At 46.8% G+C, this 26621-nt stretch overlaps 2 protein-coding genes across 2 annotated transcripts; one reads left to right on the forward strand and one right to left on the reverse strand.

Moving 5' to 3' along the window:
- Positions 1-10121: 10121 nt before the first annotated feature.
- On the reverse strand, positions 10122-16692 carry PSMB5 (proteasome 20S subunit beta 5). The gene is made up of 3 exons (XM_060619223.3): positions 16463-16692; positions 15434-15740; positions 10122-10627 (listed from the first exon to the last, which is right to left on the reverse strand). The coding sequence occupies exons 1-3, from the start codon at positions 16658-16660 to the stop codon at positions 10341-10343; spliced, it is 792 nt and encodes a 263-aa protein (XP_060475206.1). The 5' UTR covers positions 16661-16692; the 3' UTR covers positions 10122-10340.
- A 5699-nt stretch (positions 16693-22391) lies between these two features.
- Positions 22392-23249, forward strand: PSMB11 (proteasome subunit beta 11). Its single transcript, XM_060617402.1, has one exon. It carries the CDS (start codon positions 22392-22394, stop codon positions 23247-23249), a length of 858 nt encoding a protein of 285 aa, XP_060473385.1.
- Positions 23250-26621: the final 3372 nt, after the last annotated feature.

The raw sequence follows: 26621 nt of genomic DNA on the forward strand, positions 1-26621 counted from the left end.
GTCACTGAGCTCATTAAATGGTGGAGTCAGAACTTGAATTCAGGCCTCCAGACTTCAGAACCTGTGCTCTTGACCAATCATTAGTCTCTGACTAAATTGACAACATGCTCTCAGCCTTGCTGTGCTAACCTCTTTTGGTCTCTTACTTGGAGTCTATGAAAAATAAGCTGTCTTCCCTCTGAGAATCAACAGAATGTTCATGCCTGCCCCTCACCCACCCACCAATGTCTCCTGGGATATATTTTAAATTATGAGTCCATTTCTACAAATGTCAGAGTTAAGTTGGAAAAGCCATTTCTTTTTAAGTTTCTTTTTCCCCTCTGTGATTATAAAGGAATCTTTGGTAGAAAGTTTGAGTAAAGCATTTTTGTGCTATTAGGTAATGAGAATAGAAAGAAAATGCACCTTTTTCACCTAAAAAAATCACAATTTTAAACTCTAAAGCATTTGAGATTTCAAATGTTAAACTTTACAGATGACTTGTCGATTGAAGAAAAGCTTCTCATTTGGCTTTGACTCAAGCAGATCTCTTTATTTTAAGCTGTTTCTGTTCAGTGAGATCCCATGGGAGCCTCCACATACAGTGAAATCTGACTTGCCCTGGAGTGAGGCTGGGGAGCTGATTCTGACAGTCATTCATTAACACACCCGAGAACATTTTAGAACAGTAGTGGAAGGAAATCCCAGAGCCAGCTGGGAGGGTGTCCTTAGAGGCACTGGAGAGGGAAATGTGAGTTGTCTGAGAGAGTTGAAGTTTGGAGACATGAAAGAGGTTATAGAAAGGTGGAAGGTAATGCAAAGGAAAAGAAAAAGGAAGACAGACAGGCAGCCGAGAACAGTACTCAATGAATAGTAAGCAAAAGAGTTTATGTTGTAGCAGGAGTGAAGGCAGATTAGATTTTAAGATAAAAATTTCTGAATCAGACAGATTATTAAATGCAAAGGAAATTGTGTAAACATCTGGGAAGTCTTTCTTAAAGACCAGTAAAAAAATAAACACCAAAAAAAGTTAAAGTGCCAAGAAAATTAAATACAGATAAATGTGAAAAACGAGGAAGATGAGGAAGAGGAGAAGAAGAAGAAAGATAAATGCCATCTAATGTATTTGCAAGAAATGACAGCAATCGAAAAAATAATGTTTGCCAACCACCAAAGCAAAAATTATTTCAGGAAAGATAATCAGTAGTTGCTAAATCCACTGGGTGCAAGACTGCAGGAGAACAGGATATTCACATGATCTCAAATAATCACTCTACCTATTATTAGTTTACTAAGTAATTACAAAGGGCAAACATGTCTTTACAATGGAGAAAACTAGCAGACAAACTTCACATCACCAATAACGTAACAAACTGACATGTGTCTCCATATGCAGTACAATGGAAAATACACAATACCACCTAGGTAATATTCTTGCTACCAATGTTTAACCCGAGTCTAATCAGGAGGAAACAATCAGACAAATCCAGTTTGCTCATGGCAAATGATGGCCTGGACTCTTTAAAGTACAAATGTCATGGGGCGCCTGGGTGGCTCAGTCGGTTAAGTGTCCAACTTTGGCTCAGGTCATGATCTCATGGTTTGTGGGTTTGAGCCCTGCATTGGGCTCTGTGCTGACAGCTCAGAGCCTGGAGCCTGCTTCCAATTCTGTCTCCTCTCTCTGCCCCTCCGCTGCTCATGCTCTCTCTCTCAAAAATTAATAAATGTTAAAAAAATCTTTTTAAAGTACAAATGTCATAAAAGACACATAGACAAATATGGGAGCCTTTTTAAAATTAAACTAAAAAGATATGACAATTAAATGTGATATGTGAGCCTTGGGCTGCCTGGGTGGCTCAGTTGGTTGAGCGACCGACTTCGGCTCAGGTCATGATCTCACACTCCGTGAGTTCGAGCCCCATGTCAGGCTCTGTGCTGACAGCTCAGAGCCTGGAGCCTGCTTCTGATTCTGTGTCTCCCTCTGCCCCTCCCCCATTCATGCTCTGTCTCTCTCTGTCTCAGAAATAAATAAACATTAAAATTTTTTTTAATGTGATGTGTGAGCCTTGATTGACTTCTGGATCAAGAAAAGAGAAAACATTATGGACATAATTTGGACAAATGAGGAATTTGAATATGGACTAGATATCAGATAATATAATTATATCAATGCTACATTTCTTGGTGTGGTAATACGGTTTTATAGGAGAATACCTTAGTTCTTAGGAGACATATTTAGGGGTAAAATGTCATGATCCCTTAACCTACTTTCAAATGATTAAGTCAAATACATACTAACAAATAGATATATACATAGAGATAAAACAAATGTGGCAAATTTGTTATCAAATCTGATATCAATTAGCGGACCTATAGGAAGGGTATATGGGTATTTGTTGTACTATTCATTCAACTTTTCTGGTCTTGAAACATTTCAAAAAATTTTTAAAAAGTAGATAATGTTTTTGCTTTAGATATTTAGATTCAGCCTTTACTTGATTAACCGACTGAGCCACCCAGGTGCCCCTCAGCCTTTACTTGAGAAAAGGAAATAGTCCCATGGACTCTGGAATTCTCTGATTTATTTTAGGACTCTGTTACAATGCTTCAGAAAATTCCAAAGTGTGTGTTAATCTAGAATGTCAAAGAATGTGTTTTTGTTTTAATTTTTAAAAATATATTTATTTTGAGGGGCACCTGAGTGGCTCAGTCAGTTAAGCATTTGACTTGGTTTCTGCTCAGGTCATGATCTCATGGTTCATGAAATTAAGCCCCGCATGGGGCTCTCCGCTGATGGTGCTGAGCCTGCTTGGGATTCTCTCTCTCTCTCTCTCTCTCTCTTTCTCTCTCTGCCCCTCCTGTGTCTCTTTCTCAAAATAAATAAATAAATTGGCGTGCCCAGGTGGCTCAGTCCATTAAACGTCTGACTCTTAGATTCAGCTTAGGACATGATCTCACGGCTCAGGAATTCTAGCCCTGCATCGGGCTCCTGCTGACAGTGAGGAGCCTGCTTGAGATTCTCTCTCTCTCCCTCTCTGTCTACCTCTCTCCCACTCTCTCTCTCAAAATAAATAAACTTAAAAATACTATAAATAAATAAACTTTTTAAAAAAGTCATTAAAATTTATTTGTTTTGATAGAGAGAGAGAGCACACAGGGGAGAAGCAGAGAGAGAGAGAGAGAGAATCCCAAGCAGGCCCCTCACTGTCAGCACAGAGGTGGATGCAGGGCTCAGTCCCAAAAATCAGGAGATCATGACCTGAGCTGAAACCGAGAGCTGGATGCTTAACCAACTGGGCCACCCAGACCCCCACAAAGAATGTTTTTAAACAGGTAGAAGAAGAACAAATGGCAACAATTCTAGATTGTGGGAAAAAAAAAAAAAAAAAAAAACACAACCCAGTGAAAAATGGCTTTTGTTTTTAAGGTGTGGGGGTTGGTGATGCATGAACCTCATTTTCACCATCGATTAGTCCTTCCCTTGTAAAGAGCAACTCACTCACGCACCTGACATCCAGGGACCAGTCTTGAGTATTGGCTAAGCCCCTACCCATCGATCTAACAGAAAACAAAACAAAACAGCACAATAAGACAGACACTCTACAGAGCTACCTTGAAACTCAATTCTTCAGGGCCTGACCATATTGTGTGTGAGACTAATCCTATCATTTGGAGAGAAAGATTACAGAACTGCAGAATCTGGGCAAGGTGGGATGGCAGGGCTGCTCCTTAAAACTGCTTTTTATGGGACATCTGGCTGGCTCAGTCTGTAGAACATGCGACTCTTGATCTTGGGGTTTTGAGTTTGAGCCCCAGGTTGGGTGTAGGGATTACTTAAAAATAAAATCTTAGAGGCTCCTGGCTGGCTCAGTCGGTGGTGCTTGCAACTCTTGATCTTGGGGCTGTGGGTTCGAGCCCCACACTGGGTGCAGAGGTTGCTTAAAAATAAAATCTTAGGGGCGCCTGGTGGCTCAGTCGGTTGGGCGTTGACTCTTGATTTCAGCTCAGGTTGTGATCTCGCAGTTTCGTGGGTTCGAGCCCTGCATCAAGCTCTGTGTGCTGGCCTCCAGGAGCCTGCTTGGGATTCTCTGTCTCCTTCTCTCTCTCTGCCCCTCCCCTGGTCACACTCTATCTCTCTCAAAATAAATTAAAAAATAAAATAAAATCGTAACAAAATAAAATAATATAAAATAAAATCTTAAAAAATAATAAAATAAAAAAACCTTCCTTTTTATTACACCTAGCTGTCTTCATTTATAAGTAGGGGATGGCATAACACTTTAAAAATATGCTCAAAGCAAGTAATTTTTTCTCAATTAAAAAAATTAACATATGCTTCAAAGTATGCTTAAGAGCAGCAAACAGCATCTTAAAATTCAACAATTATAGGGAGTCACAGTTCTGAGAAGGGTAAGAAAGAATCACTGGCATAAGGGCACATAGAAGTCCTTCATTCATTCATTTATTCATTAAGATACATGTATGATATAATCTCTACTGAGTAGCCTACACTATGCTAGTCACAAGGGGACAAAGAGTAAGTATAGTTAAGTGTTTGACTGAAAAGGATGACAGACATATCACAAAATAACCAGAGACCCTACAGAGATGTTCTTCAAAGTGGCACATGCCTCGGATAGTTTAAAATATTTAAGTTACTTTACTTATTTTGAGAGAGTGAGTGTGCAGGAGGGGCAGAGAGAGAAAGAGATGGGATCCCAAGCAGCCTCTGCACTGTCAGTGCAGAGCCCAATGCCGGGCTTGAACTCATGAACCATGAGATCATGACCTGAGCCGAAATCAAAGATGCTTAACTAACTGAGCCACCCGGATGCCCTGCCTAAAACTATTTAAATGAGACAGGGGAACACTGCTACCCCTAGCCAAGAACCGCATTCAGGCTCTATTGACTCAAGGCTGAGCTTCCTTTCTGCACATTTTGCTTCTTTGGGAGGTACCATGAGACTGTGCTTAATCTGTTGCTCTGGTTTAAAATGCTCCACTGCTTTCTTTTCTAGAGATTAAGCTGGGGGTACAGCCCCAAGATTCAAGAGACACAGGGTATGACCCCTCCCCCAGAACCCTGGTACTTGGTGGATTCCCTCTGATCAGGTGACATTGCACAGCAACCCTGGAGAAGAGCTACCATGAAAGAAGAGCCTGTGTATTCTATGAAACTCTGTATGCATGGGGAAACTTAGAATATATGTCCCTGGGCCAACAATGGTATGTATTGAGGCTAAGCTGGGTAAAAGGCTGCAGTAGTTGCAAAAATATCCCCTTGACCTTGGTCCCTTCTGATCTGCACACATTCCTACTTGGAGCTACTTATTTCCTTCCCACTGGAACCACCTGCTATTTTGGTCATCCTGGGAGTTTGTGGCCTTCCTGGGAGTCTTCCCAGCCTTGGCCCTGACCTGTGGGCATTACAGAAAAACAGGGATGAGTTATGCATATGTGAGGTATGTGGCCAGGGGGTATGAAGCAAAAGGAAGAAGGGATCTCTTCACAAACCTAAAAGTAAAAATGCAAAAGGTATTGAATCTGTGATCCTGCCTCACTTACCCTGTTCCTCTTATGAGACAGATTTCTACTTTTCTGTCTTTGGCCTGGCTGAGGTGGTTCTGAGCACTCAAAGCTTTTTCCCAAACTTGCACAAGCAGGGTAGGCATGGAGAGATTCTTGCGGAATGTAAGTGACTGTGACAGTACAGGGGCAACACACAGGGAGGCACGTGTTCATTATGTATGGCTGGAGAAATTATCTGTCTCCAGGGGGACATGTTTCATTGTGCATTAGCTTCTAGCCGCTTCCTTCCTCCTGGTTTCTCTGCCCACTCTCTCGATCACTGTCCTTCGGAGTCTCCTTCCCACCCCCCACCTGTCCCTCTTCCACAGCGCCTCTCTGCCCATCACTGTCTCCTGCCACGTCCACGTCTCCCTCTCCACTTTGCTCACTCTCTCCCTTGCTGCCCAGGACTTTGCTTTTCCATTTCTGTCATTCGTCTCTTGTTTTCCCTAGCTCGCATTCTCTCATTCCATCTGTGTTTCCCTCTGCAGTACCAGCATTTTGGGTACCCCGAAGCTAGTGATAACCTTTTCTTGTTACATTAAAGTCCATAGCAGCACTTGGTTTATTGATTGATTGGTTTTTATTTTAATTCTGTGGAGGAAAGAAAAGGGAATTCTTACAAAGTGAGAGAACAGAGAGAAAGCATGAAAACAAGCAGAGGGAGAATAGAGAGATGGGGCAGCCTGAGAGGATGGGGTCAGGGCCAGAGAGGAAGGCATCAGAAGAGGTGGAATCCATGGTGCCTAATTTCCCTTCAAATAAACTAGGTCAGATATTCATGGCTGATGACAGCTGAATCTGGATTATAAAGGGTTAAGTATTAAGTTAGGCTTGGCACCTAACTCAGAGGCAAAAGCTTCAGGGAGAAATGAGTTGGGTTAAATAAACCCAAGAAGCTGACGTGGGTAGAATTTCTTCTGCCTGACCCACTAACAACTGCGAACAGGACATTTTGGAAATGGTTTTTATTGAAATGCTTCAGTGGGGCATAGCCCCTGGAAGCAAGAACTTGGCTCAGAGGCCAGGCCTGGGGAGCACTGCAGGAATGTGGACAGTCAGTTGACCAGAGGGAGGGGGTGGGGAAGGAGGGGCGGCCAGGGTCAGGCAGGAGGTGGCAGCAGCTGCTGATCAGGGCAGTTCTGATGCTGTGTGTGCTCCCTCCTCTTGCCTGCTATAATTAAAGCTTTCCCAATATGATTCTGGCCTCCTGAAGGGAAACTAGAATTTTGAAAACAAACAAGAAACAAACAAAAAAAACAGCAGAGATGCTTGGTTGCAATATATGCATATTTTAATCAGAAAGCACTTAATCATGTCCCGAGGTCACTGCCACTGGTCAGTTTCAAAGTACCTCATCTGCTATAGCCCTGACAGGAGGGGCTCTTCTAGGAAAACAAACAAAAATACCAACATGAAAAACCCTAACTGTACGCACAGGATTAGATATGCTCATGTAAATTCTTCACTGACCCCATCCTCTTCCTTTTGTTCTGACACAAGGGAAATGCTGCCCCCAGAGTGTTCCTCCACACTTTTTTACCTTACTCCCTTTTCCTCCCACCTCTTGTTCCTCTCCCACATCGGACCACACAGAATCCATGGACCAGAATAAATCTGTTGTTTTATTTTCCCTCAAAGGATGTAACCTTCCACTCCCCAAATGGCTTTGACAGTTTTCTCATTTGCTAGCTGAGGAGGATATCAAGAGACATTGACCTTCTGGTTTTGCCTAAAGAGGGAACACTCAAGAACTATTATGCTCCTGTCCCTGATTTCCTTTCATTGTGCCCTTCCTCCCCCTCCCCCATGTCCTTGCCTACCTTTTCCCTTTCCCTCCTGAACATTCTGCTCTCCCCACAGCCCTCCCTCGCCTGGTGTGGAGATGCTATGGGGCTCATCTGCCTTCAATCCCACGGCATTCCCTGCTACCAAGAGAAAGCACAGGGCCTCGAGGAGTGCTTGCTCCCTATTTAATCAGATTAGTCCCATTACCTACCCTGAGGAGTCAGATTCTGGTGTCACTGAGCTATCTCTGGAAGGAGAAGAAATTGTCAGACATCACTTAAAGAGCCCTGTCCCGTGGACGCCTGGGAACTGCCGAGAGAAATTAATCTTCCAGCTATTTAAGGCAATTTCTTTTCCATCATCCTTTGTCAAGAGGACTGCACTGGGAAATGAATCTGATAGGAGTCCCTGAACTGGTCCACTCCACTCAACAGAATCTCACCAGTGCTGTGCGGCATCCATCATCCCCACACAAGCGGAGACATACAACATCACTGCAAAGCCAGCTCCCCACCAGCACTTGGCAGCAAGAAGTCACAATTGCACAGGGTGGGCCTGACTGGGCCTAGTCACTTGCAATTTTCCTCTACCTCTGCTCTACTTTCTCTCCAGAAAACCTACCAAAAATCGATCTCTTCCATTAATCGAATCTTTCTTTTATCTAAGATCCAGGAAGGCAGCGAAAGGGGCATCTGCAGAACAGAACATGGGACTGATGGTTGTGCATTTTCTTGCCTGAACATAAGGATCCAGTCAGTGCCCGGGCGCCTGGCTGACTCAGCTGGTTCAGCGTCCAACTTTGGCTCAGGTCATGATCTCACGGGTTCATGGGTTTGAGCCCTGCTTCAGGCTCTCTGCTGTCAGCGCAGAGTCTGCTTCCGATCCTCCACCCCACCCCCTGCCCCTTCCCGGCTCGCTTTCACTCTCTTAAAGATAAACAAATATTAGAAAAAAAAAAAAGATTCAGTGTAGAATAGGTGCTTACATTAAACAGCTAGACCACTACCAAAGCCAGGTGTGAGACAGAAACAGGGAAAGGGTAGCATTGCTTCAAGACCATCTCTTCTCTCCAGACTATTTTCTTTCATGGGCTAGGGAGGCCTATGCTCATTCATGTAAAAAAATTCCAATCTTCAACTCTTTCCACCCTCTCAAGGTTATTCCCCAGGGCGGCAATTTTCAAATTGTGTTCCTTGGGGTTCCAAGAAGTGCCGGGGAGTATGTGTCTATAAGGGTGTGTTGGTAGGGAGGTGGTGTTGTGGACAGTGGCTCCATGGAGGAGGAAGCTCAGTGGTTAAGGCTCTGGACCCCTCAACTCTATCTCAACCTGAGTTGATTTCTTTCAGGTGTTAGAATTTCTCCTAAGAGGTTGTTTTTGTTTGTTTTTAGGTTTTAATTTTTATTTTTTTAAGTAAGCTCTACACCTAATGTGGGGCTCAAACTCATGACCCCAAGATCAAGAGTTGCATGCTCTACCCACTAAGCCAGCCAGGAACCCCTAAGGTTCTAATTTTGAACAAAGATCTCCAAACCAGTGTCCTGAGAGGTCGATGAGTGTACCTGTGTCTCTCATTCAGCTGACCATGGGCTGATGGCCTCAGAGAAGGGAGCTGCAGCATGGCTCCCGCCCCTTCTAATGGCTCCTAATGCTGAGTAGGCCCAGGTCCCCACTAGCAGCTCCCTGACTCCAGGGGCTCCCAAGGCACTTTTCAGCAAAATGAATCTCCTTAGGCACCAGTCATTTGTTTTCCAAACTCCCTTCTCCAATCTCACTAATTCCCAATTTCCCTGCATTTGACAAATGCAATTAACAAGCCTCGATCAGTTCCTGGCCGACAGCCCTCATCAATCAATATGCGACTGCATGAGGCTGAGGGGGAAGGGAAGGTACAAGAAGGGAAGGTATCCGCAGTCCAGGCAGAAGAGGACTTACCCCCTCTATTGCTCAAACCCCTCTGCCTCAAAATGGGACGCTGGGCTGTCACCCTCACCAACCACTTTCCCCTTCCTGCTAACTATAAAAACAAAGCAGTATTGTTTTATACCCTCCTCTCCCATCTTTTAAAGGTTTTTCCCATCAACCTCCTCTATCTCCCCTATGCTTATGTCTTCTCTTTAACAGAAGGCCTTGCTATCTGCTGCCACCATAGCTTGGGAAGCCCCTCAGTGCTGGGTGTGATAAATCAGCCATTTTTCTGCTCTCAGAAGGGCCTCTTCTCCACCCACATGTCCCAATGACAATTTTGTGCTGCTTCCTGTCCAGAAGGCTCTAAGCCCACCACCAACCGCTCTGTCCCCCACACCTACACACACTGGAGCGCCAAAAGGACAAGGATCACCAACCTTGGGGTCACTACCGCTTTCACACTCACCTCTGTGTCCTCTTTTCCCAGGGTCCAAAACTTCCCTTCCCAATTGGTTCAAGATGCAAGATTCACCCTCTTCACCTTTCTGCTCTGCATGTAGCACTAGCCTCCCCTCCCCCACCACAAAGTGAAAGCTTTTTCCTCCGCAGCTCTGGCTCATACAGCCCTGTGCATCTTTCCACCTCATCAACTTTTCATCTCTTTGCAAACAGAATCGGGAAGTCTCTCCCTCCTCCCTTGCCTCTCTCTCCTTCTCCTTTGTTATTACCTTCATGAGTGGGGATGCTAATGTATTCACTAGACAATGTCTTCACACCACTGTTTCCTGTAATTACAGTCAGTGCCCTCCCACTGTCCTGGCTTATTTGGCTGTAAAGTGCTTGGAGGAGGGACAGTGTGGACAAAAGACACAACACAGACTGTGGTCAAGTAGTGTAATGTTAACATCCAAGAAAGTAAAACGATCACCTCTGCAGCAGCAGGTCATTAACAACTGGTAACATAGAGAGGTCAACGGCACCAGAGCTTAAAAAAATTATCAATACAATTGAGGACCACTCCACTATAGGATGGGGAGCTGTATCCACATTACCAACAATAGTCACCCCAAGAAATGCAAGCAGCCACATCTGCCCTCTTTCAGGGGGTAGATCCACTATATTTGTCATGTAGATCAGCTACATTGTCACTGGAGACTCGGATCCAGCCATCCTCTCGGACATGGTAGAGGTTGACTGCACCTCCTGAGTAGGCATCTCTATAGGTGGCTTGGTAGATGGCTCGACGGGCCAGGTCATAGGCCTGTTCCACCTCTAGGTCATAGGAGTAACCCCGATCCATGACCCCATAAGCATACACAGAGCCAGAACCTACAGAGAAGGTGGCCCCTGAGATCCGGTTTCCTTCACTGTCCACATAGTAGAGGCCTGGAAAGAGAGGTGAGGTTAGCAGGACAAAAAGAAAAAAAAATGACCCCCCTTCTGACATCTAATTCATTTTCCAAGAACAGTTCTTTAGCTCTTTTGAAACCCAGGGGAGACCAACAGATATATGTAAGAAAATAGCACTTTGGGGTGCCTTGATGGCTCAGTCAGTTAAGCATCTGACTCTTGGCTCAGGTCATGATCTCATGGTTCATGGGTGTGAACTCACGTCAGGCTCAGCACTGACAGCACGGAGCCTGTTTAGGATTCTCGCTCTCAAAATAAATAAAGACTCCAGGATCCTACAATATACCATCTCATCTAACCTCACATTACAGTAACTCCTTTCTTGTCCTTGCTGTATAAGCAAAAAGTATAATCCAAATGACTTAGGTTTCAAACACAGAACTTCAGGCACTGTGGGAGATGTTTAACACGACTCTAGCCCTCAAACTTCAGACTATCTGAAGGACAAGACATACATCATACAGTAGGAGAAAGCCTGGAGTTTTGAATCATATTGCAAAGACCTGCACTGTCCAGTATGGGAGCCACTAGACATGTGACTACTGAGCATTTGAAATGAAGCTGGTACCACATGCTGACATGATAACACTTTGGATCCATCTGGATCCACGAAATAAAATATATTATTAAAATTAATTTCCATTAATTTTTTTTAATGTTTATTCATTATTGAGAGACAGAGCATGAGCAGGGGAGGGGCAGAGGGAGAGGGAGACACAGAATCTGAAGCAGGTTCCAGCTGTCAGCACAGGGCTCGACGCGGGGCTCGAACTCACAAACCACAAAATCATGACCTGAGCCAAAGTCGGACACTTAACTGACTGAGCCACCCAATGGCCCCAAATTAATTTCCATTTTTAATTTTTAGGATGTAGCTATTACAAAATTTAAAAATACACATGTATTACTCACATTTTATTTCTATTGGACAGTGCTGCCTGTTTTCGTAAACAAAGTTTTACTGCAACACTGCCATACCCATTTGTGTACATAGGGTCTATGACTACTTTTGTGCTAAAACAGGAGAGTTAAGCAGTTGAGACAAAGACCAGATGGCCTGCAATCCTAAGTTATTTACTATTTGGCCCTTTATGAAGAAGTTAGCTGATTTTTAGTATATATGAAAATTTAGACAAAGATTTTAATAAAATTTTTATCAATCCCAAATGCCTGCTGGACCTTTCCAACAGAATGCCCTTCTCATCAAGTTCAGATTCAAACTTCCAATCTTCAAATACTTTCAGTGGCCCTCCATTACCAACCAAACTCATCTCTCATGTGCTGCACCAGCCCGCATTGCCAATGGCATCGTTAATCTTTTTCCTACTTCAGTGGTTCCCATCTCTCACTATGTATCAGAATCCTCTAAGGAAGCTTTTTAAAAAGATGCCCAGGACCTACCCCAGGTATTCTTTTTCAATTGGTCTGGGGTGGGGAGTAAGTATGGAGCTTGTGTTTTGAGTTCTTCAGGTGATTCTAAAGCAAGCCAGTAGAGAACCACAACTCATCTCAGCTTTCGGGTTCGAAGGATTCCAATGTCTACCCCCAACTAGCCCCTTCCGGGTCCCACAGCCACCGCCTTGCCTAGCTGGCTCACTAGCTGGTTCCAGATTACCTCTCTGGCTTTATGGATCCCTAACTCCTCTTCATACAACCTTAGTTGCAATTAAAGTGGGCTTTCAGTTACTCCCCCCAAATCGCATGCTTGTTTCCTCCCTTCCTTTGTTCACTAGCCTTCCCCTCTCTGATTTGTACATCTTGGACACATGCCACCTATCCATGAAGTCTTTCCAAGTTCCTCCCATCAGAAGTAATCCCCTCCTTCTCAAAATTCCCTCAGCATCATATCGGTTCTTTTAAAAACAGTACTCATCTCATTTAGCCTTGTACTAAGTAATCTGTGATCCTTTCTCAATCTTTTTTGAAAAAAAAAAATTTTTTTTTAAGTTTGAGAGAGACAGAGATAGTGCAAGTGGGGGAGGGGCAGAAGAGAAGGAGAGAGAATCCCAAGTAGGCTCTGCACTGTCAGCATAGAGCCCGACGCGGGGCTCAAACTCTTGAAACCCTGAGATCATGACGTGAGCTGAAACCAAGAGTCAGATGCTGAACCGACTGAGCCACCCAGGTGCCCCTCTCAGTCTCTGCTTCTTGGAGAAAGGGCCTGACTCATCCTGAATGGGACAGGTTGTCAGGAAGGCTTTTTTTTTTTTTTAAGGTAGGCTCCATGCCTTGTGTGGAGCCCAATGCAGGGCTTAAACTCATGACCCTGAGATCAAGACCTGAGCTGAGATCAAGAGTTGGATGCATGAGGCACTTGCATGGCTCAGTCGGTTAAGCAATTGACTCTTGATTTTGGCTCAGGTTATGATCTCACGGGTTCGTGAGTCCGAGCCCCACACTGGGCTCTGTGCTGACAGTGCAGAGTCTGCTTGGGATTCTCTTCCCCCCCTCCCTCTCTGTCCCTCCCCCGCAATAAATAAATAAACTTAAAGTCCTGGGTATCCTACAGTTTGATAAAGGAAAACTAGGCACTCAGTAAGCAGGCAAACGAATGAAGCAAAAACAAGAAGAGGAAAGAATAAACATTGTTCAAGCATTGAGGGGGAAAATGACACAGAAAGTGACTAGCTGTATTCCAGCTTGACTAAAGAAACAGACATTCAAATCTGGTTAAAAAACTGGGTTCCTCGCTGGCTCAGTCAGAGGAGCATGTAACTCCTGATCTTGAGGTCATGGGTTTAAACCCCATGTTGGGTGCAGAGATTACTTAAATACATAAAACTTAAAAACAAACAAACAAACAAACAAACAAACAACTGATTGAAAAGGAAGAGACATTAGATACAAGATTAAACTTCCTGGCAAGGTCTCTATATACTAGAAAGAGAAAAAAGGCTAAGGAATTTATTTTCAGAGATGACAGAACAGGACCTAGGATCCTAGGGTATTATATCAACCAAGAGAGGGTGAGTCCCAAAAGCCCCTTCTAGGTCAAAGACTCTCTAAAGGGAAAAAGGGAAGAGAAATAACTAAGTTTACAGTAGCTACTTGCATAGTAGAATTTCACTGTCCAACACAGCGGTCATCAGCAACATATGGCTATTGAACACTTGAAAGGGGGCTAACGCACATGCCAAAATGTTACTATTTTAGGTATTTGTATTAAATAGTTAAAATTAATTTTCCAATCTTTTTGCTTTTTTTTTTTTTTTAAATTTTTTTTTTTCAACGTTTTTTATTTATTTTTGGGACGGAGAGAGACAGAGCATGAACGGGGGAGGGGCAGAGAGAGAGGGAGACACAGAATCGGAAACAGGCTCCAGGCTCCGAGCCATCAGCCCAGAGCCTGACGCGGGGCTCGAACTCACGGACCGTGAGATCGTGACCTGGCTGAAGTCGGACGCTTAACCGACTGTGCCACCCAGGCGCCCCTCTTTTTGCTTTTTAAATATATCCATTAGACAATCTTTAAAAATTTTAATTATTATTTAAAAAAATTTTTTAATGTTTATTTTTGAGAGAGAGAGAAAGAGAGAGAAAGAGAGAGAGAGAGAGACAGAGACAGAGCATGAGCAAGGGAGGGGCAGAGAGAGAGAGGGAGGCATAGAATCTAAAGCAGGGTCCAGGCTCCGAGCTGTCAGCACAGAGCCTGATGCAGTGTTGGAACTCACAAATAGTGAGATCATGACCTGAGCCGAAGCCGGACGCTTAACCGACTGAGCCACCCAGGCACCAAGTTATTATTATTATTTTTTAAGTAAGCTCTAAACCCAACATAGGGCTTGAACTCATGACCCTGAGAACAGGAACTGCATTCTCTGTTGACTAAGCCAGCCAGGTGCCCCTCCATTAGACAATTTTATTAAAAAAAAAAAAAAAAAAAAAAAAAAAAAAAAATTTTTAATGTTTATTTTTGAGACAGAGAGAGACAGAGCATGAACGGGGGAGGTTCAGACAGAGGGAGACACAGAATCTGAAGCAGGCTACAGGCTCTGAGCTGTCAACACAGAGCCCAACGTGGGGCTCGAACTCACGGACTGTGAGATCATGACCTGAGGTGAAGTCGGATGCTTAACTGACTGAGTCACCTAGGCGCCCCTAGACAATTTTAAATGACATATGCGGCTCACATCATATTTTTATTAGAAAGCACGGACTGGTTTTTAATGTCTATTATCCAATTTCACTCTCAAATACACTCTTCGTAGGTATTATCATTATTATTATTATTATTATTATTATTATTTTGAAGTTTATTTATTTTGAGAGAGAGAGAAAGAGTGCGAGAGCAGGGGAGGGGCAGAGAGAGAATCCCAAGCAGGATCCACGCCATCAGGGCAGGGCCCGAAGCAGGGCTTGATCCCTTGAACTGTGAGATCATGACCTAACCCGAAACCAAGAGTCAGACGCTCAGCCCATTGAGCCACGCAGGTGCCCCTGTACATCTTATTATTTTACGGGAGAGAGAATAGAAGGAAAAACATTATGTGCCAAACACTACATGCTTTACGTGTATTACTTCATTTAACCAACGCAACAGATGATGAAACTAACTGGGAAAAGGAGCGACCTGTGTAAGGTTACATAGGTAGTCAATGACACAGCTAGTCTAAGCTCCATGCCCTCTCCTACACTGTAGTGCCTTCCTTGAACACAGAGAAGGGCCAAAACCTAATAAACACATCCTCAGCACTGACACAAAGCCCTTTCATTCCCCTGTTCATCCAACCCCTCCTCTCTGTAGTGTCAGCCCAAGAATCATGTGGTTGCAGCTTAACTCACCAGGGCCTCTCTTATCCCAGCCACAGATCATGGTGCCCATGGACAGCCCCATGCCTTTATACTGATACACCATGTTGGCAAGCAGCTTGGAGGCAGCTGCTACAGAGATGCGTTCCTTGTTTCGAAGCTCATAGATTCGACATTGACGAGCCAATAGGCGCTCCCAGAAGCTGCAATCCGCTGCGCCCCCAGCCATGGTGCCCAGCAGGTAGGGATTGATCTCTATCACCTTCTTTACTGTCTGGGAGGCTATATAGGCACCCGCTGTGGCGCGAGAGTCCGCTGCAACAATGACTCCATGTTGAAACTGTTAAGATCAGAGGAAAACACAAAGCAGGCCACATCAGACCACAGAAACATCTTGACATTTCTTTTTGCATCAATGGAAACGCAGAACATCTTTTTCTCTATCGTTTAACACTTCACAATATGCTTTCTACATATTACTATCAACTAAACTTCCCATCAATCCCTCGACATAGGTATAACCAGTATTAACTTCCAATTTCATTTTATAGATCAGGAAACAGGTTCAATGAGATCGAATGACTTGCCCAAGATCCTAGAGCTAGTTATTGCAAAGCTGGATCAGGAATCCCAATTGTCTGGCTCCCACTACAGTGCTCCCTCCCACCAACCTTCCCTCTCAAAAGACGCAGCTTTTCGGTTACCCTCGCATAGCGGGGACCCAGTTTCCAAAACCTTTGGTTAATGGTTACAATATCCCACCCCCTGTCAGTGTTCATTGCTGCTGCGGCCTCCCCTTTCCTGGACACCTGGGGTTGCCTAGGAATCAACCCAAGCAGCCTTGGTTTCTTCTTCCACTTAACCCCGGCCACACGATTCTGCGGCGCGAGAATCAAGGTCTCCCGGGGCAATGAGACAGCGAAACCATCGGGACCGGGACGACAGGCCCGAGGCTCCCACTAGGCTTCGTGGTCGCGGCCCCCGCGGGCTCCGGTCCAGCTGAGAGGCTAGGAAGGGCGCGGGCGCACGGGACTAAGCCCGGCGCGGCGGCTGGGTCCCCACCTTGAAGGCCAGGGTGGTGGTTCCATGAAGCATTTCGATTCTCGGCTCCTTTGGGACACCCCGGTGGGGTGCGGCCAGGCTCAGCCCATCGCTGGGACTCCCTGGACCCAGATCCAGCAGATCCGCACGACCCCCGAGTCCGAAAAACCCGAGCCCGTTCACCGGTAGCGGCCTCTCCAACACGCTAGCCAGCGCCATGTCTAGTAAGGGCACAAGGAACTCCCGGCGAGAACGCCTACTAGAGAGCAGTAGGGCAACGCTTCGCCGTCACAGCTTCACTTCCTATTAAAGCTATCCCAGGGAGGAACCATTTTAACTCCTGGCAACCACGCCTCCCAAAACAAGATCCAGACACGAGGGACTATATTAACGGAAGGGTAAAAAATAAATGGATTAATTTATTCTAAATTTAAAGGGACACTGTTGTCATCTTGACTTTAGTCATGCAAGCAGTACTGGATTGAGTTACCCTACAATTCATAGGAAATTGTCCATGTTGCGTGAGGGAAGTGAGGCCGGCCATCTTTGAGACGGGCGTGACTAGTTGAAAATCCTTTCCGAACCCTTAACGCTAAGTCGTCCCCGCCCTGCCGGGTGTCTGAGCGATACTTTACATCTTTGCGGCTTTAGCATCCTATTAATTCGACTGACGTTGCCATTTTGTTTAAGGGCACCCTCTAATACTAGGTAAAATAATGATCTACTCTGAGGCCATTTTCTTGTGAAGTTAGTTAAACCACAGAACTTTGTGGTAAAAATCGCAACAAAATAAAAGTGCTATACCTCTTGTTGTCTGGTAACATTAATCACCACACTACCCACATTCTGTAACCAATTTTTAAGATTTAATATTCTCTTTATTCCCACCCTGTGGTGGAAATGCTAATAAGTAATGTATCGCCAAAGATGAAAAATAAAGAAGGAAAAGTACAGGACTCAGTTAATCCACAAACTAGATTCTCAATTCAGCTGCGAATAACTGAGTCAATAGTCATTTACCATTTCAGAGCCTGGAGGAGGGTTGACGCTCTATAAAGATGTTCCAAGAGATTCTCTAACTTAAGCTTGCTAAGACGAGCTCTTTATTAATACAGGAATGTGGTATTTATCATTGTCTCTCCTTCTCTCCACCCACCTCCATTTTTCAACCCTTTTGGGACCCATAACAAACAAGGAAGTGGGCAAAGGTATGAAATGTTGCCTCCTGCTTTATGGTTCTATGAAGTCAGTGTCTGGCCTTTCTTGTTGGATTCCACCAGCAACATCCATCAAATATCTAAATTCCACTTTCCTCTGATGCCCAACTCAGCCCCTCCTCTTCCCCAGTAGACTCTGCATATGTTGTATTTTTAATGCTGAAATTTGGCAACCCTTTCCAAGCCCAACCATCAGAATGTAATGAAGCAGAAGATCTTTATCTGCGTCTCACACTTGGATGGTGTTGAAAATGCGGAGTGCCTCTGTTTATAGATCAGGTATTATTTTGCGGTCCCCCCTGCAATGCAACTAGTCCTCTTTCTGACTTTTCCCTGTGGTTCCTTCACACTGCCACTAATAGCATTTGTTCATCTCTGAAGACACTTTTGCATTTTACCTGGCTGTTAAGTGTACATTTATCTCCTAATTGATTGTGAGTTTCTAAAGACAGGTATTTCTGCACTATTCATCTCAGCGCCCACTGTCTGCTTAGGTAATGCTTGCCAAATGAATACATGAGAGCATGACAACAATGTTCTTCCAGTCACAGAGGCTTGAAGCCCCGGCTCATCTCTGACAACTCCTCTTCCTTTCCTCCACATTCAGTAAGTTGTCAAATCCTGTTGATTTTTCCTCTACGATGCTTCTCATGTCCTTTTTCATTGCAACTGATATCACCTTATTTCCTCGCCTCTGATTACTGAAATAGTCTCCCACCTGATTTTTGGGGCCCAAACTGTACTCTCTAATTCATTTTGCACAGTACCAGATTGATTTTCCTAAAATGTTCTCTTAATCTTTTTTTTTCCTAATTTTTTTTTAGTTTATTTATTTATTTTGAGAGAGAGGGCACACGGGGTAGGGGCAGAGAGAGAGGGAGACAGACCTCCAAGCAGGCTCCGCACTGACACACTGCAGAGCCTCATGTGCGGCTCCAACTCACAAACCATGAGATCATGAGCCAAAGTCAAGAGTCAGACCCTTAACCAACTAAGCCACCCAGGCGCCTCATTCTCTTAATCTTATCACTTGCCTGCTTAAATATGTTCTGTAAAATTCAACAGCTCAGCATGGCATTCAAGGCCTTCTGTAATCTGTTTCCAACTTACCTTATATTGGTTCAATATATAGATGGATAGATAGACAGACACAGATATATGTATATCATCTGTCTCTATATCTATCTGTATCTATATATAGATATATGTCACACAAAGAAAGACAAACACTGTATGATCTCACTTATATGATGAATTTAACAAAGCCAAACTCATAGAAACAGAGAATAGATTGGTGGTTATGGGGGGTTGTGTGGTAGGGGAAATGGGGAGATGTTGGTCAAAGGGTACACACTTCCAGTTATGAGAAGATTAAGTTCTGGGAATCAAATGTACAGCATTGTGACTATAGTTAACGATGCTGCACTGCATTATATACTTATAAGTTGCTAAGAGAGTAGATTTTTTTAATTTTTATTTATTATTATTTTTTTTTTGAGAGAGAGAGAGACAGAGTGTGAATGGGGTAGGTGCAGAGAGAAGGGGGGACACAGAATCCAAAACAGGCTCCAGGCTCCGAGCTGTCAGCACAGAGCCCAACGCGGGGCTGGAACAAACCATGAGATCATGACCTGAGCCGAGGTCAGATGCTTAACTGACTGAGCCACCCAGGCAACCTTAAGAGAGTAGATTTTAAATGTTCTTCCCGCCACCACAAAAATGGTTAATTATGTGAAGTGAAGGATGTGTTAACTAACTTTATTGTGGTAAACATTTTGCAATATATACATGTATCAAATCATTACACTGTACTCCTTACACTTACACAATGTCATATGTCAATTTTATCTCAATAGAGTGGACTTGGGGAAAAATGATAACTATTGTGGTTCAGAGGTGAGAGAGGAGATTAATACAGTTTGGGTTGAGGTTGGGAGACCAAGAAGGCTTTGCTAAGGAGGTGTGGATTCGTTTCCCTAAACACCGCTTGGGTCCCATTGTTCCTCAAACCAACAGCCTCTCCTTTCTCAGACCAGAAGGATTTTCAGAGTAGATGATACTTAAGCCAGGCTTTTAAGGATAGGATTCATAGAGATAGAGGGGAGGGGCACCTGACTGGCTCATTCGATATAGCGTTCAAATCTTGATCTCGAGGCTATAAGTTTGAACCCCACATTGGGTGTAGAGATTCCTTAAAAGTAAATAGTAAAGGGGCGCTTGGATGGCTCAGTTGCTTAGGCATCCGACTCTTGATTTCGACTCAGGTCATGATCTCACAATTCATGAGATCGAGCCCCACGTTGGGCTCTGCGCTGACAGCACAGAGCCTGCTTTGGATTCTCTCTCTCCCTCTCTTTCTGCCCCTCTCCCACTTACATTCTCTCCCTTCCTCCCCTCTCTCTCAAAATAAATAAACAAACATTAAAAAAATAGACGAAAAAGGTAGATAAAGGGGGAGTGTGAGGTGTGTTAGGAATAGCATGAAAAGAGGTTGTGGTGGATGGATCAGGGTTGCACCATAGTGGGTCTTAAATGCCAGCCTGGGGAGGAGAAGGTGGTTTGGGTTTGATCTTGTAGCCCTTCAAGGTTTCTTAGTAGCGAAGACACAAGATTTGAGTGATACCTTAGGAAAACATGTCAGTGTGGAGGATAAGATTAGAGGGGAGACTGGAGGATGGCCAATTAGAAGGCCATTCAACTGTCCAGATCTGACTTGAGAATGGCTTGACCTAGGGAGGTGAGAATCCATTCATATATGAAACATCTAAGGCTTAGTCTTTAAAAGCAGTAGACATTCTGGGGAACCTGGGTGGCTCAGTCAGTTAAGCGTCTGACTCTTGGTTTTGGCTCAGGTCATGATCTCGTGGTTTGTGGGTTCGAGCCCCGTGTTGAGCTCTGTGCTGACAGCTCAGAGCCTGGAACCTGGAGCCTGCTTCGGATTCTGTGTCTCCCTCTCTCTCTGCCCCTCCGCAGCTCACACTGTCTCTGTCTCAAAAATAAACGTTTAAAAAAATTAAAACAAAACAAAACAGGAGACATTCTTATCTGTCTAGTAAGAGAGGGAGAAAGAAGGGAGAAAGACTGGTTGGACTTTACTGTGACATCCTGGTTTCTCTGGTCTTCCCATGACATGTTTGCACTTGCCATTATAGCGACTCCACGGCCCTGTCATCATGGTATCTGGAGGGCCTGGGATCTTTCTCTTGTGTGTGTGTCTGTTTCTTTGACTAAACCCATTTCCACAGCACCCCTTTGAGCTGCAGTGTTTGGTAAAATATAGTCCAGATGGTGCTGGAAGAAGTTGCAGCTTGCCGCTCTGTCCCAATCTACTTTGTCTTTCTGAAGGGCCAGCTGTCAGGGTCTACTAACCCCACCCCTTGACCACCCCTGGTTGGTCTAAGACTTAGACTCAGCATTATGGGGACAAGGTCAGTTGTTTCTCTTGCCTTGGAACTACAAATATCTCTCTTGCTATTGTTAACTATTGGGCAGAAGGGGGCGGGGAGAGGGAAGGCCATTAGATGCTTTCAGCTACATCCTCAGAACTTTTACATAATCAGAGAAGCTAGACTGCCAGAGAACTGTCAGGAACCTTCTCTCTGTCTTTATGCAGATGGAAGTTCATATTCATCTCCAAAGCAGAGTTGAATGAGAGCTCCACATTCTAGGTTCCCTTCACCCTGGCCCCTCCATACCTTGCCTTTGTGGAAGGTATTTGAGCTCCCCTCCTCCTCACATAAGACTTTCTGGAGGTGCCTGGGTGACTCAGTGGGTTAAGAGGCCAACTCTTGATCTCAGCTCAGGTTATGATCTCACAGTTTCTGAATTTGAGCTGGGTTCTGTGGTGATGGCTCAGAACCTGCTAGGGATTTTGTCTCCTTCCCTCTGCCCCTCCCCCACTCGCATGCTTGCATGCACTCTCTCTCTCTCTCTCTCTCAAAATAAATTAAAAAAAAAACTAAAAAAAAAACAACTTCTCTTGGTCTAGGTCCATTTCTTTTTCTCCACCTGACTGGAAAGTGAAGGTGTGAGCTGAGCTTTAGAGTTCCCTGGGCCCAAACCCCTAAAGAGAGAACTCAACATCAAAGACTCCTGCCTTGGTGGGCCCACAGCACTCTATACTTTTTTTTTTTAAGTAAGCTCTATATCAAACATGGGGCTCACAACCCTGACATCAAGAGTCACATGCTCTACCAACGGAGCCAGCCAGGTGCCCCTCACAGCATTCTATTCTGATTCCATCAGAGATCCACTTGTCTTTACCTCCTCCTAGGCTGGGAGCTCTTTCCAGACAGAGGCAGAGATTTATCTGTCTCTTCAAGCCATATGCGCCCCACAGGAAAAATAAGAGGGACCCGGATGTGCTCCTTACACTCTTGCCTCCCTTCCTTTGAGGTTACCCCAGACCCCACTCTGCTCCAAGTGCTTGGAGGATGATGGACAGGGGACTCCTTGGGTGACGCTCAGATGTGTCACGAGCAGCGTCTTCCCAACAGTGGAGACTTCACCGGCCTCATCCTGTCTCCCCTTAGCAATCCTCTGAGAAGGAGGAGGCTGCTTCTCAGCCAGTCCCAAAGCCTGAGTTGGGGTTAGGGAGAAGCGAAGCCACAGATCACATGCCTCCCTCGCCAGTTCTGGCCACAGCCCAGCTTCTCTTTAGCGTCTCTTTCCCCACTTGACTCCAGCCCACAAATCCCTGCCTTGTTCCTTCCAACCATCACTCAGCCCCAAGGATGGCCCTGCAGGATGTGTGCAAGTGGCAGGCCCCCAACACCCAGGGACCATCACCTCACCTGCCTCAGCCTGGTGCCTGGGCTGTGCCCCCAGGCTGCGATCCTCAAACCTTCTTGCAGATCCACGGCCCCAGGCTGGCCCATGGCACCACCACCTTGGCCTTCCTCTTCCGGCATGGAGTCATCGCTGCTGCTGACACACGTTCCTCCTGCGGCAACTATGTGGAGTGTCCAACCTCACGCAAGATCATCCCTGTGCACCAGCACCTCCTGGGCACCACCTCCGGCACCTCGGCCGACTGTGCCATATGGTACCGCGTGCTGCGGCGGGAGCTGCGGCTTCGGGCACTGAGGGAGGGTCAGCTGCCCAGCGTGGCCGGTGCCGCCAAGCTCTTGTCGACCATGATGTCCTGCTACCGGGGCCTGGATCTGTGTGTGGCCACGGCCCTGTGTGGCTGGGACCGCTCTGGCCCTGCACTCTTCTATGTCTACAGTGACGGCACCCGCCTGCAAGGGAACATCTTCTCCGTGGGTTCTGGATCTCCCTATGCCTATGGCGTGCTAGACCGCGGCTACCGCTATGACATGACCCCCCAGGAAGCCTATGCCCTGGCTCGCTGTGCCGTGGCCCACGCCACCCACCGCGATGCCTACTCCGGGGGTTCTGTAGACCTTTTCCACGTGCGGGAGAGTGGATGGGAGTATGTGTCACGCAACGATGCCTGTGTGCTGTACTCGGAACTGCAGAAGCTTCCGGATCCAGACAAGGAAAAGGAGGAGGAGGCCAGCCGGGACCATCCGGAGCCCGCCAGCCCGCACAGAGACTCTAGGATGCCCGCAGAGACTGAGATGCTGTGAGAAGCGGCAGGACTTGGAGGGGGCCTCAGCCCAGGGAGTGGGGGGGGGGGGGGGGATGGGCCACCAGGGGAGCAGCCTCACAGCATCTGGCTCCCTCCTGTATGGGTTGCCAGCTCCATTTGTTCCAAGTCTCCATCCCTTTCTGCCTCCCAGTGCTATTGATGGCTCTGTCCAGCATGTTCCTATGGATGCCGGATGGATTGGTCCGGCGTCCTTCCCACCACCAAGTTCTCCTCTCAGCAAATACTCCTGTCATGTGCCTGCTGCACGCCAGACACGGGGCTGGGGGCTAAACCCTCTTTCTCACCACCCTCTTTGCTGCTTTTCCCCACCAGATCCCTGCTCTCTTTTCTTCCCGTTCCTGTGCTCATCTCGGTTTCAGAGTTTATCACTGTCACCTTGTGAGGGGGGTGGCTGGAAGAGGAATAAGGTGGGGAGAGTCACCCAGAGCACCCAGGCTAGGGGTGGGGCAGGGCAAAGTGGAGCCTGCGGTGGTGAGGAGGGTTTCTCCCAGCTGCTTCCCCTTTGCCCCCTCCCCGCTGCACGGGACTCTAATGACTACAGTTGCTGCTCCTTATTGAATGCCCTTCTCATGATAACTCGGAGGTAATAATTATCCTCACCTTACAGAAGAGGAAACAGGTTCAAAAGGTTATGTGACTTGCTGGGGTCACACAGTAAGTGGCAGAGAGGAGGCTTGGATCCAGGCCTTCTGCTCCAGAGCCGATTCGGCACAGCATGTCCTCCCAGGTCCTCTTTCTTGTCTTCTCTCTCTGTCCAAGGCCCTGCAGCCCTCCGGGAATTAAGAGAAAGGGAGAGAGCAGCTGGGCCAAGCCCCTGCCTGGGGTGAATGAACCCAGAGGAGCCTGAGGGCCTGGAGGCCAGCCACCCCCATGACATACCGGGGCCTAGAGCCTTGGCCACCGTTTGCTCTGGTCTTTTGGCCTGTCTCTGTTGCTGCCAGACTTCTCTCCTCTTTCCTCTTTCTTCTTTCTTCCCTCTGCCTTCTTTCCAGCCTCTCCTTCCTGTCACTCTCTCTGGGGAATGAAGAAAAGAGCAAGGTGGCTGTGCCAGTGGGAAACGTTGGGTTAGCACACCTCCTCCTGCCCTTCCTGCCCCTCCCCCAGCTCCCCTGTTAAGCCCTGACTTGGCGGGTGCAGGCTGCCAGTCCAGGAAGGATGCTGTCCCTGCCCTGCCCCTCCCCAAGCAAAGTTGAAGGAGGGGGTGGGAAGCACAGTCAACCAAGAGATGGGACTGCCTGGAGGGAAGGTTGCTGAACCCTCTTTCTCTCTCATCCCACTCCCACAGAGCGTCCAGTCTCAAGATTAACAGCCTCCATTTAGTCCCCCTGGATGCCTCTCCTCTCAGCCTCCAGCCCAGCCCTGAGCTCCAAGCCCCAAGCCCCAACCCTGCACTTCCTGCTAAGAATTCCTCCCGGCTGGAGCTGCCCAGAGGGAGGAGACCTCCAGGCTCTGGCCTTCAGGGCATGAGTAGGGAGGAGGAGGGAGGAAAGGCCAGAGAGTCTCAGGAAGGAAAGCAGTGGAGGCAGAGGGAGGAAAAGGTGGTGGGGACCTTTGATTCAAGCATTTGATTGACTCGGGCCTAAGAGGGTGCATCTCCAAGTACAGAGATTTATGTGGACATGTGTCCTGGTGTGAGTGAGTGACCCAGTAGAAGTGTGTGCACCTGCGTATGGTAGGTGATGCATGTGCTGTCCTGTGTCCGGAGCCAGGAAACAGACTGGAAGAGAAACACTGACACGTGGATAGGGAGAGTGGGCCCTCCTCAGAGAGAAAGCCAGGCCTTGCCATTTATTTTGGAAAAATGGTCCAAAGCAGAGAGGAAGTGGGGGCAGAGCTCACCCCACTAGTTCACCACCTCTGCATCTTCACAGCCCTATCCTAAAGCCCTAGGAATGAGAAAAAGTGTATATGTCTGTGTGGGTGGCTAGCAGCTCGGGGGGGGGGGGGGGGGGCGCCCGAGCCCAGCCAAGGCTCAAAAACTGCCTGAGTCTCACTCCCCTGGGATGCTCTGTGCCCCTCCCCTCTGCATAAACTGGGGAAGGACTGAACCCAGCTAGAGAGGGTAGAATAGGAGGGGAGCCCCTTCTTCTGGTGTCTCCTTCTCCCATCACTTTGCCCCTTCTCTCCCTTCTTTCCTTCCACGGTCCTGCCCCTCTTCACTCCCTTTGATAAGTTCTATCCTTCGAGATGATGAGGTATTTGAGACCAGAGATGCACCCAGAGGTCTTGCTGACAGGCCTGCTTCCCTGTGCCCTGTTTTTTCTTCTAAGCGTAATGGAATCGGGGTGGACCAGGAGAGCAGGTAAAGGCCCGTGTCCCACCTCAGTGCACCCTTCACCACCAAGGAACGGCCCACAAGTCTGTCCTTTTTCTCCACTTATTCCTGAAGGCTTGATACAGATGTTGGGGTGAGACCAAAGGGACAGAGAGCTTGCCCATCCTGCCCTGAACTGGAAAACCCTGTCCCTCCGACACCATGCTTGGGGTGCTGCCTCTTAATCGTCTCCTTCAGAGACAGCCAGCCTGCTCTGGCACAGGCCTTTGGCCAGTCAGGGGTCCGGGTCCACCCTTCAGCGCAGCAAATGACAAATTCAGCCCCGGGGGCAGGGGTCCTGTTCTCCTACCACCTAGCTGCCCTAACCAAGCAGCATGAGAGGTGTTGAGGGGCACCTGGGTGACTCAGCCGGTTAAGCGTCTGACTCTCGATTTCAGCTCAAGTCATGATCTCACAGTTCGTAGTTTGAGCCCCGAGTAGGGCTCTGTGCTGACAGCGTGGAGCTTGGTTGGGATTCTCTCTCTCTCCCTCTGCCCTCCCCTGCTCGTGCTCTCTCTCCCTCTAAAAATAAATGAATAAACTTAAAAAAAAAAAAAAGGTGTGAGAGAAGGCATCTTCATTGGAGTAGTTTCCTCTGATGGCCAGCAGCCTATACTTGGAGGGGAGGGTCACAAGGACCTGTCCTGACCCATCTACTCGAATCTCCAGGAGCCCTGACTGGAGCTAGGAACTCCCTTGTCTGCTCAGGGAGTGCACACTGAGAAATGATGGCCCTCTGCTTAGCTCCCACCCCAAATGACTTTGATTTGGCCAGTTGGCCCCTCAGTAGCTCACTTCCCTGGTCCCTCTTCCTCCTCCTTTGTGTTCCATGGAGAGTAAGATGAGGACCGGGGAGAATTGAAGTTGGGGCCGGGCCCAGAATCAATGTGACCGGCGGTCTCACCCCAGCCACCCTCTCCTGACGGGCACCACAGGCCACAGGAGGACTGGCTTGCCCCCCTCTGCTGCCCCCCAGCCACATTTTTTCCCTGGTTTGAAAACCACTCTTTCCCTCCTTCTTTTATCTCTCCTCTG

This window comes from Panthera onca, chromosome B3 (genome assembly GCF_046562875.1).
Source record: "Panthera onca isolate mPanOnc1 chromosome B3, mPanOnc1 haplotype 2, whole genome shotgun sequence".
Classification (NCBI taxonomy): Eukaryota; Metazoa; Chordata; class Mammalia; order Carnivora; family Felidae; genus Panthera; species Panthera onca.

Coding starts and splice junctions, on each gene's coding strand:
- PSMB11 (XM_060617402.1), top strand. CDS start 22,392: ATGGCCCTGCAGGATGTGTGCAAGTGGCAGGCCCCCAACACCCAGGGA.
- PSMB5 (XM_060619223.3), bottom strand. CDS start 16,660: ATGGCGCTGGCTAGCGTGTTGGAGAGGCCGCTACCGGTGAACGGGCTC. Junction 15,741..16,462: donor CCACCACCCTGGCCTTCAAG/GTGGGGACCCAG, acceptor TGATCTTAACAG/TTTCAACATGGAGTCATTGT. Junction 10,628..15,433: donor CTGGGATAAGAGAGGCCCTG/GTGAGTTAAGCT, acceptor CTCTCTTTCCAG/GCCTCTACTATGTGGACAGT.